We start from the raw sequence: 10,943 nt of genomic DNA on the forward strand, positions 1-10,943 counted from the left end.
AGTGCTGCCTTGGGCCAGGCGGGGCAGAAGCCGCAGTGGGAGCTGTGTCAGAGCAGCCGAGCGTGTCTGCAGTGCCGCCTGCTGGGACGCTGCTGCTCAGGGCTCCTCGGCTCCCCATGACGCTGCCATGAGGTGTTTTGTGCCGTGCCCCCATTCCTGCCCGCAGGGGGACAGAGCTGTGTCCCACCCTGGCCAGCAAGGAAGCAGGCTGGGAGGCAGAGGTGACAGGGCGTCTCCCTTGTGGGGGAGGCTGGCATCCTCTTCTCTCCTTGAGGGAAAGGACTGTGAGGAGAGTATCACAGCTGAGAATTCAGACATCAACCTAGAGCATTTAATAGGTTGTTATTAATTAACTGTTATTATGCAATTGTTTTATCTGCAGCTGATCTTTGGCATTAGTGCAGTGTGGGAGGGTCAGGCAGTGGGCAAAGAGTCAGTGTTAGTGGTTATCAACGCATCCTTTGCTCCCATCAGGATAAGGTCATTCCAGCAGTGCTTCATGCTGATGTCTTTTTTATTTGCAGAACGTTTTGATTCAGGGGAGGACATGGAACAGGAATTCCTGGGAGAACAGCAGGGAGATTAGAAAAGGGGAATGCAGGGCAAATTTCCTGGGGGTTTTACATTTGAAGCAATTTTAAAACATTAATCACACAGGCAGCAGATAGTTCCTAGAGTGCTGCAGCTGTGCTGTGGACACAGTGGCTGGAGGCAGGGCAGGAGGGCTGGCAGCTGGGGGAATCAAGGCAATGGCTGGAGTAGGGGCTGGCAGCCAGCAGGCTCACATCTCCCACTGCTTTCGAGGTGGGCAATGGCAGTGGTGAAAGCAGAGACTGGCAAGTGTTGAGGAGTGCATCACTGACCCTGTGTGTTGGTGTCTCTGTGCTCCCCCATCCCCTGTGGCAGGGCCCAGGAACGCTGTCTGGGGCAGCAGTCACTGGGAGGGGGAATGGCCTGCCCTCGAGATTGTCATTGCTGCTGTAACCCATGGCAATAAAACATGGAAAGTGAGTGTCTATGATTTACCTTCTCTGTGGCAATGGGTCAGGCAGCCCCAGATGCAGAGTCCTGCCTTCCTGCAGTTCCTGCAAGGATCAGACCCCAGTGGTTGTTCTTCCTGGCATCACCCAAAGGCTCTTGAGACCCAGGACCTTGCAAGGAACTACAGGCAGCCTGACATGAATCCCTTTGCTTTGTATCACCATGAAGAGCTTCTGTCAGCCCCTGCCTGCAGCTGTGGGGCTGGGGCAGCAACTTTTGCAGATCACATTCCTTCTCTGCCATGTGCCTGCACACACAGAGGCATCCCAGATACCAAGTGCAGTGATTTAGCTTCCACCCATTTCCCAGGTGGCATAAGCTGACCACAAAGTCCCCTGTCCTGGCTGGTAAAGGGCTAGAGCCAAGTGCCAGCACTTAGCTCAAGGGGGAAAGATGCTTTCTCCCCATGCCAGGGCTCCGGGCAGTTGTGTGGCTCTGCAGACAGGCCTGGCAGGAGCAGATCACCCCTGCCAGCCTCACCTCCCCTTACCTTGTCCCAGAGCAACCTGCTGATAAACAACTTCCAAGTCTGTGTTTCTGCCCATGCCCGTGGCTGTAAAAGGGGTGGGAAGGGATGCTGGAGACAGCAATGGGGGCTCAGCTCGGGACTGCTGGCACATGATTCTTCTTCTTCTTCTTCCTCTTGGTCTGTATCCCACCCTCACCTCCATCCCTCACCTTTCCCCTGGGTCCCCTCCTTCCCTCCCTCCCTGTCTCTGCAGTGCCTGTCTCAGTGTCCCGTACTTTCGCCTTCAGCAGAGGGGACTCCCTGGCTGGCTCTCCAGGTAACAGGGCATGGCTTTGGCCAGGGGCCTCTGCATGTGACAGGCTCTTTCCAGCACCCTGTGCACAGTGCCCCAGCAACCCTCCTGCCTGCATGCTGGGCAGTACCCACGGCACCCCTGGGCAACCCCTCACTGGTTGGTGGCACGCTGGGGCCAGCAGTCCTGACACAGCCTCCCCAGTATGATATAAATCCCTGGAAGAATGGGATGGGGACAAGGGGAAGCCATGGGCTTGGGCTCTCTTTGGTGTGCACTTCCTGTAATTTCCTGCACCTAGCTCTTGGGGTTTTGGCTTGCTGCTTTTGGTGACAGTGACCTGCAGCCCTGCATGCCTGCTGCCCTGCCCCCCTGGCTTTCTGCTGATCCGGGTAATAAAAAGGCATTCTAGCAGCAGAGCAAAGTCAGCACGACGTCACCTATGCAAGGAACAAGCTGCTTTTGTTCCCTAATAAATCACTGAATAGACAAAATCCATCATGCTGTGTGTCAGAGGCCACGCTGTGTGTCAGAGGCCATCAGTCAATGTGAGTGACAGACCAGCTTGCCATGGCAGGCTCTCCTCCTGATATGTCATAGTTGGGGTGAACAAGAGCATGCCCTTGAGACAGGTTAAGCAAATACTCACAGCCTGCCAGCTGCAACCAGGAGAAGTTGTGCCAAATGTGGTGCAGAAGGCCGGCATTAACAGGAGAGCTGTCAGTGACAGGCAGGCAGCAGCCCTAACCTCTGCTGCTGCTGGCCCAGGCTCAGAGTGCTGCCCAGTGCCTCTGGTTTGTGTGGGGCTGGCATGGCACAGTCTTACACCAGCCTGCAGTGAGCAGGACAGGCTGCAGGGCCCCTGCCAGCCCCATGTCCTGGGAAACATCCCCTGGAGGTGACTGGTCCACCTTGGCACTGGGAGGCCAAGCAGCAGCACGAGCGAGAGTGAGTGTATGCCTGTCCCTGCTGTCCCCTCCTGCAGTGAACAGGTCACCGTCGCGCTGCAGCGGCCTCAACCGCTCCGAGTCCCCCAACCGGGAGGACTATGGAGGCAGCAGCACGCAGCTCCACAGCAGCAGCAACAACATCTACACGCCCGACTACTCCGTGCACATCCTCTGCGACGTGCAGTTCGTCAAGGTATGGCCAGGGCTGGCAGGGACTGTCCCACCCTGGTTACCCCTGTCCAGGCGCCCTCCTTGTCCCACTGTGCCCCAGGAGCCTGGTGGGTGCCCGGCGGGTGCTGAGGAGTCTTGCACTTACTCCTGCTGGAGGTTTGGAGCCACCAAGTCTCCGAGAGGTGCCGGTGGGCCCGGTGCCCACTGAGCTGGGTGCACGTGTGTGTGCCAGGTGACCCGGCAGCAGTACCACAACGCGCTGGTGGCCAGCCGCATGGACAGCTCGCCGCAGTCCCCTGACATGGAGGCCTTCGACAGGGATTCAACCAAGGCCTCGACTGCGCGGGGAACCCCGCAGACACCCAAGGAGGACCCTGCCACCCTCCTGAATGAGAGGAACAGCATCATGTGTGAGTCACCCAACAGCATTCCTCCCCTGCCACAGGCCAGCACTGCATGTCCCCTGGGGGGTCTGTGCTGGGGCCTTCTGGCATGATGCACACACCACCTCTGGGATGCAGTTGCACATGGAGTGGAGCTCGCATACAGTGCAGGCATTTGCACGCACACACCTGTGGATGCCTGCACGTCCACACAGCTGCCAGTGGGCAGCATGCAATTCCTCATTGCCTTGTGCTCGTGTCCGCGGGGTCCCTGGCAGTTGGACCTGCTGCCATGGCTGGCATCCTGCCATGTCCTGCCCCAGGGCACAGCAGCTCCGTGCCCGTGTCCCTGCAGGCAGCCGCTCGGAGGGGCTGCGCAGTCCCAGCGAGTCGGTGTTCCTGCGCATGGAGGGCATCCCCTTCATCCAGGAGGAGCTGGCTGACAACGAGGAGAACAGCAAGCGGCAGAGTGAGTCTGGCCAGGGGGCACACACACCTGAGCCCGGGGCTGACGAGGCCGTGGTGCCCTGAGGTGCTGCAGCTGTGCTGGACTTTTGCAGACAGTGAGTGCTGCAGGACCGTCCTGGAAGCAGAGTCCCCAGGGCGAGAGGCCGGGACCAGCTCATCGCCAAGCAGCTCTGAGGAGGCACTGGGCAAGAGGCTGCTGAGATCCCTCAGTGAGTGACTGACCCAGGCACAGCACACCCAGGGGACAGCTCTGCCTTGCCACCCCGCTGCCTGTGTCAGCTGTTCCTGTCCTGTCCCTGCATGAGGCTGGTGTGGAACAGGGGACAACCTAGTTCCCTGTCAGTACTACAGCAGAAGGCAAAACTGCACCTAGGGCTAGCTCAGGCAGAGCCAGCCACTAGGTCCTGGCCCAGCCCTATGCACCCCTGCCCTGAGAACCCTTGGCTCCCAGCACCCCAGCCCTAAGCACCCTTGCTGCTGCAGGTGGGCGCAAGCAGCGGACATCGTCAGAAGGGGAGAAGTCGCCAGAGGAAAGCTCCAATCTCGCCCCATTGATCACCTGAGCAGCAGCGTGGCCAGAGCACAGTGCTGGAGGCCCGTGCAGACTGGAGGTAGGATCCTGCCTCGTGGTGCAACATTCCTTTCCCAGCAAGTGGGTGGTCACTCAGTTTAAATAGTGTAAAATAAGTTACAGGCAACAAAGCCAAATGGGGTGGTTTGGAGCCCATAGAGGTGTGCGTGTTGGTGGGGGCTGGTGCAGGATCAAGGGATATGGAGCAGGATCTGCTCTCAACAGCAGACTGGATGTCAGAGATGAGCGAGAGCTTGGCTCATGTTTTCACTGTCAGCACCAGCATACACCTGAACTTGGCTAGGAAAGGTGCTGCAGGCTTGAGCAGCAGTCAGAGAGGGCAAGCTCTGGCCACCTGCACCAGGCTGCGCTTGTGTCTTCTTGCAGGTCTGCAGCATGGGGGTCTCCTGCCGCGAGGCTCACGTCCAACAGCAGGAGGTCTGCACTCGCTCGCTGCCTGTCCGCCCGCTCGTGCCGCCCCTCCCTGCAGGATCTGTGCAGAGCCCCATCCCCAGGCGAGAAAGGATGAACCCCCGGCAGGGCTGAACCACGCAGGCAGCCTGGACCAGCTAGCTGGAGTCCGAGGGCCCTTGCCCTTGCGAGCCGCTCCCTGGTAGCATCTGATCTCAAGGAAGAGGTGGAAAAAAGGAAAGGTGAAAAAGTGTCTGTCACGGCATCCCTGCAAGCAGTGCAGGGAGGGGCAGCCCAAGCCAGAACTGCCCTTTAACATCACTTACCATCCCCATCCCAGCGAGGCCCGGAGCCCCGCAGTGCTGGTGCTGCAGGATGTGGTCTCCAGCAGGAGGAGAATGTGCTCTTTGGGGCGTGCCACAGCAGCTCAGGGCCCCAGCACACAGTAATTTGTGCCGTGCCTGCTGACACGCCCGCTTGCAGCGCCTCGCTCACGCTGACCATGGACACGGCCCAGCCCTCCCGAAGCCCTGCCAGGCTCAGGGCAAGGACCCCCGCTCACCCCCAGTGCAGCACCCTCGCTGGGGAGGGGGCTCTCCATGCTGCATCGGACCATCCTCCTCTCCACACACGCCTGCCGCTGTGAGGGAGGCTCGCACCAAGACTTGGGGGTGGGACAGACCAGTCAGTAGTTTTTGTAGAGGCTCAACGCAACGGGGATATCAACATTAAAAGTGATTTTTCCCTGAGCGATGCCCTCTCTGTGTCCATGGGTGAGGGAAAGATGCTCGCCCCTCCCAGGCTGCCCTCATACCCAGGGCCACGGGTGCCTGGAGTAACAGCACTCAGCCTCACTGAAGGGACCAAGAGAACAGGTCAGCACATGCTGCCTGATTTCTTGGTCTGAAGCTGAGCTCTCTGTCACTCCTGCTGCCAGGAGAGCACTTGGCAAGTAGGGAGATAAGCCCAGCAGTGCAGACAAGGACTGGGGAAAAGCAGGAGTTAATATCAGGCCATTGCAAACACAATAGTGGGATACACGTGCTGGAATACAGCCTGACAGATAACAACAGAAAATCTCATAGTCCACCCATGCTGATAAAACTTCAGCTGGAATAACTGCAGCCCTGTCTGGGCACTGCCCTTCTGAGGAAACACACAGCAATTGAAAAGTGGACAGAGGAAAGCAAGGGCTGGAAAACAACCTGCCCCACAGGCTGAAGGAAACAGAGTCACTTAATCACTGGTGAAGGATGTGAAGGGGAGAGAGGAAGTTTTCAAATACAAAAAAAAGCTGTTGTACAGAGGAAAGGAATAATCTGTTCTCTGTTGCCATGGTAAATGGGATAATTGGTAATGAGCTTACACCACAGAAAAGGAGAAATTTAGGTCACTTGCTAGGAAAAACAAGGTTGGTGAGACTTGCAAAACACCAATATAGATCACATGGGGTGGGCCAGCCTTCACACCAGGAGGTCTGTAAGGGCAGAAGTGTAAGCAAATATCACAAATAAAAAAATTAACTCCTCCTGAGATGACCCCTAGAAGTCACCTTTTAACCACTTCCTCACCATCCCTGCTGTGAATGGACACCAAGAGGAAAAAAAGATCCTCACCTGCAGAGAGGAGGAAAGGCTGCCTCTGTCTCGCTCTCTTATATATATGAATACTAACTGATAAAGAACAAACAAGAGACCCCATGCACTCTGTGCAAACACAACAAGGCAGTAAGGCACCATTTTTGCCTTTTCTGTCTAAGCTGCAGCACAAGCAAATCCATCAGTGTAACAGCAACTACTGCTACCTGACACAAGGAAAGGAGCTGTCCCCTTTCTTCACAAGATCCTGTCAGGAGGCCGCTCTGTCAGCTCACAAATAGATCTGCAGTGACTGCAGAGAGCAGAAGCAGATGGTCCCAGCTCTTTTTCAGTGCCAGAAACACAGGCTGTTGCTGGCAGGCCCCGCTGAAGCAAGTAAGAGTAGATGGAGGTTCACTAGGAGCCTGCTGAAAAGGATGAACAGAAGAGATCTGCTTTTTGACACCTGAGGGGCAGCCCAGGAGCCCTGGGCCAGGGAGGGATGACCAAATGGAAACACTTGACCATCCAGAAAGCAAACACAGACAGACAGGCAGGATGAGCTGGGCAGCACGGGGCAGTGGGGCAGAAAGAACACAAGATGAATACAGGAGGAACTGGTTGGCTTCATGTAGTTGCAGGAGCTCTCAACAACACTTTCCCAGTAAGACTCCCCCTTTAGTAGTGGCTGTGATCACCAGAGATGCAACACACCCTGAAAGAGAAAGGGACAGCCTTGAAACAAACTGAGTAAGTGGGCAAACCAGGATGTTGAGGCTTTAACCTCAGCCTGGGAGAGGTTCATGTGGTTTGAATACACAACATCACACAAGGCAGGGGTAGCATTCAGAGACAAAGGTTTAATTTCATGTCAGCGACACAAAGAAGCAATTATCACAATTACAAATATTTGCTCGTATAAGGCTCAGAAATTAGGAAGGGGTGGGACGGGTGGAGAGAAGAAGCTAGCAACAGCTTTACCCCTCCCCAAAATACTACTGAGTGGCATTAGTTCACAAGCCATGTGAGATCCCAACCTCTGTGCTGTTATTACACAGTGCATTGCACCGGCACCAGACTTTGCCATGATCAAAATGATCAGTTACGTGGAGTTGATTTGGACGTGCTAAAGATGCAACTCTAAGAGCCTGGAGACCAGGCTGCTGTTGTGAAACAAGAGCCAAAGTGGCTCATGCTGCACCCACCTCCTGGGGCACTGGCTTACCATATTGCAAGGACCACTTAAAAAATGTCAGAAGACGATTATCCCTGATTGAGCTACTGCTCCCATCTTTATTAAACCCCAAGAGGTGTGGGAAAAGGCAAGCCATGAGCAGAGAAAGACATGGACTACACACTATAGCTTTGGTGACTTCATGTAGGTTTGGTTGTTCATGTGCTTCATTGGATTTTTGTAACAGCTTCATGGATGGACTTGGCCACATAGTCCAGGTTCTTGGTAGTTAGACCACACATGTTGATGCGCCCACTAGCCATCAGGTAGATGTGTTTTTCCTTGACCATGTACTCCACCTGCTTAGCTGGGGAAACAATTGGACATCAGGTCAGAGCAGCTACCCACAGCTCAGAAAAGCCCAAAGAACTACTCAGGGATGCTTGAATCTTTCACAACAAGCAGAAAAGTTCAAGCACTGGCCACTAAAATACTGTGTGATGCTTCATCCCTCCCCAGCCACAGACGCAGTGATGCCAAAACTCCAGTGAGAGTGAGAGATTCCTGCTTGGACTACTTCAGCCCAGTTCACCCATAGCAAAACTGCCCCCACCCAATCGTCCCTTCAACAGTCCACTGGATACTTACGGTTCAAGCCTGTGAAGCTGAACATGCCAATCTGCTCTGTGATGTGGTTCCAGGTGCCTGGGGTCCCGAGGGCCTCCAGTCGAGAGCGGAGCTCTGAGCGCATCAGCAAGACCCGATCTGCCATTGTCTTCACGTTGCCCTTCCTGCAGCAGGCAGGAAGCACAGCATGAGGGTGGGCACCCAGCTGGTTTGAAGCCATCTGGTCAAGCCTGACACTCAGATAAACAGCTTCCCTCCCTTGCCCTCTCCCACTGGCCCTGGCAACACGTACCACTCATCAAAGAGCTGCGGGGAAGCGAGTGTAGTGGCCACAATGCGTGCTCCCTGGGAGGGAGGGTTGGACCAAGTGGTGCGCACAATCTTCTCCATCTGGGACAGCACACGCTGCACGTTGTCTGCGTCCTTCCCCACCACGGTCAGGTTCCCCACCCGCTCATCTGTGGGCAAGCCAAGAGATGTGAGCCACTGGTTCCACACGTCGTGGCAAAGCAGAGAATTCCCCACCCCTCAGCATGCCAGCCCCATCTGTCTGGGTATGATGCTACTGGGCCAGCTTACTGCCAGACACTCACTGTAGAGCCCAAAGTTCTTGGAAAACGACTGTGCACAGAAGAGCTCAAAGCCCTCGGAGACAAAGTATCGCACAGCCCAGGCATCCTTGTCCAGGCTGCCAGAGGCAAACCCTTGGTACGCTGAGTCGAAGAATGGAAACAGGCTCCGGCGCTGCAAGGAGGAACAGTGTTAGAGGGAAATCCCCTCCCCACAAGCTCTCTTTTACCCCCCACAGTGCCCGTAGGAGGGAAAAACGACCACTGAGTTCCTGTGGGAATTCAAAGGAAACATGGTCCAGCAACACCAGACTGGTGTTCTGGTGTTGTTTCTTCCTACTGGGGCGAAAGAATAGAAAGACTAAAGTGGTCAATGAAAGTCAATGCAGGAGAAAACTGCATTTGAGGACATAAAAAGTGCACCACTTTATGTGCTACTATCCAGCATCTGCCTGCAGATAATCCTTCCAGCAAGAGAAATCTCACTATAGCCCATTCCATAGGGTGTGAAAACAAGAACTTGGAGGCACAACAAGAACTGCAGTGCATCTCTCCTCTGAGCACACACAGCCAGCATTCCGTTGTCCACCTCTCCCTTCAACACCTGCCTTGGGGGACCCTCAGCTTCTGCTACATCTCATGCCATTCCCTCAAAGCCCATTTCAGATGCAAATGCTCTGGCTGGCTTGTGAGCTATTTGCCCCCTCAGCATTGCTTTAGCCCCAGCAGCAGCCCATACCTTCATGACAGCAGCAATCTGCTTCCACTGCTCAGGAGTAGGGTCTGTGCCTGTTGGGTTGTGCGCACAGGCATGGAGGATGAAAATGGAGAACTCCGGGGCTTGCTGAGGAGAGAACACATCTTGGTCATACACTCACATGGACAAGACTGGGCACCCGCAGCACAGGGAGAGGCCTGGAGCTGCTCTGGGCAACAACAGTCTCTTTTGCAGTGATCCACTTCCCAGCACAGCACACCAGAGCCTAGCCAGCTGCAGATGCTGACAGTACAGCACCAAGCTCAGCCCATCCCATGCCAGTTTTACTCACCTCCATGTCATTCAGCAGCCCCTGGAGATCCAGACCCCTCTTGGCAGCATCCCAGTAGTGATAGGTTCTAATATCTTTGAAGCCAGCATCCATAAACACAGAATTGTGGTTCTCTGAGGAAAGAAATAACTTCTCAGAAAAGCACACCCTATCTCCAGCAAGCTTCCTTCTCCAGCCCCAGCACCTCCCCTTACACACACGAGAAGGCTGCTCCCTCACTGCCCCGGCCCCTGCAAGGAGCAGGGCTGTGCCTCCCTCACTCGCTGACCCACAGGGCTCCCTGGGACAGCACTCACCCCAGGTTGGAGTGGAGACGTAGACGGGGGTGGCTGTGTTGTTGTTGCCGTTGTACCAGCGCCTCAGGAAGTCGGCACCGATCCGCAGAGCGCCCGTCCCACCCAGGCACTGAACGCTCCCCACCTGCAACAGAGACACTTGCCAGCACTGCCCACCCGGGCCAGCACCATGAGCAGGGCATGGAAAGAGAGCAGAGGATTGCAAGAGTGAGACAGGATCCCAAATGTCTCCCCTGGGGTCAGCTCAGTCAGAATGCCATCCCCTCCCAGTGGTCTTCAACCTCCTTCAGTGCTCAGGCCCATCCTGACAACCTCTACTATTATAAATAGACGCCAGCCATTCCTGTTACATTTTGGCACAGAGCAGATTCTCAGCTAGTAGTTTATTTCAGGAAAGGTGGTGTATTATCTGACTTGGGTTTCCTGTGGGGAAGCTATTAAAAGATGAAGGAAAACACATCCGATTCCGATCACAGGCCACGTTCAGCCTTTCCCCAAAACCACAACTACCTGCACAAACAGTTTCAACTGCATGAGTTCATCAAGTAAGCTACAATCAAGAAAGACCATGTCTGAGAAACCCCCAAATCCTGCCAAAATGCAGGACCTCTACACATTTGTGCTCTTCTACTCAGTCTGCTGTAGAGACACCCCATGGACCCCAGTGCTCCGTGTCTGCCACCTACCCGTTTCTCCTTGATGGCAGGGCTGTCATCACCCAGGGCGATCCGGGAGGCGTTGGCCCGGAACTCGGGCAGGCCCAGGATCGGCAGATACTCGTGGTTCAAGCTGTTGTCGTTGGCGATCATCTGCTCCACCTTCTTCACCACCGGCAGGACCCATGGCTGCCCCTCGTCCGTGCGGTAGGCTGCGGGAAAGGGAGAGCTGTGCTTGC

The 10,943-nt window shown here is 55.4% G+C and overlaps 2 protein-coding genes across 2 annotated transcripts in view; one reads left to right on the plus strand and one right to left on the minus strand.

Annotated features, from left to right (window-relative positions):
• The window catches only part of CNNM1 (cyclin and CBS domain divalent metal cation transport mediator 1), a gene marked incomplete at its 5' end in the record, with an annotated part of 18,150 nt that extends 13,288 nt beyond the window's left edge, over positions 1-4,862 (plus strand). The window contains 7 exon segments of the mRNA XM_031061541.1: positions 1,764-1,826; positions 2,788-2,945; positions 3,156-3,333; positions 3,662-3,786; positions 3,788-3,983; positions 4,258-4,385; positions 4,733-4,862. Of these exon segments, the coding sequence (XP_030917401.1) occupies positions 1,764-1,826; positions 2,788-2,945; positions 3,156-3,333; positions 3,662-3,786; positions 3,788-3,983; positions 4,258-4,337 (800 nt within the window).
• A 2,311-nt stretch (positions 4,863-7,173) lies between these two features.
• The window catches only part of GOT1 (glutamic-oxaloacetic transaminase 1), a 38,664-nt gene continuing 34,894 nt past the window's right edge, over positions 7,174-10,943 (minus strand). The window contains exons 2-9 of the mRNA XM_005417361.2: positions 10,735-10,916; positions 10,049-10,172; positions 9,753-9,865; positions 9,443-9,547; positions 8,728-8,878; positions 8,427-8,592; positions 8,156-8,298; positions 7,174-7,874 (exon numbers count right to left, since the gene is read on the minus strand). Coding sequence (XP_005417418.1) covers positions 7,735-7,874; positions 8,156-8,298; positions 8,427-8,592; positions 8,728-8,878; positions 9,443-9,547; positions 9,753-9,865; positions 10,049-10,172; positions 10,735-10,916 — 1,124 coding nt within the window. The 3' untranslated portion in view covers positions 7,174-7,734. The remainder of the gene's footprint in view (positions 7,875-8,155; positions 8,299-8,426; positions 8,593-8,727; positions 8,879-9,442; positions 9,548-9,752; positions 9,866-10,048; positions 10,173-10,734; positions 10,917-10,943) is intronic.

The sequence above is a fragment of the Geospiza fortis genome, unplaced genomic scaffold, assembly GCF_000277835.1.
Source record: "Geospiza fortis unplaced genomic scaffold, GeoFor_1.0 scaffold130, whole genome shotgun sequence".
Classification (NCBI taxonomy): domain Eukaryota; kingdom Metazoa; phylum Chordata; class Aves; order Passeriformes; family Thraupidae; genus Geospiza; species Geospiza fortis.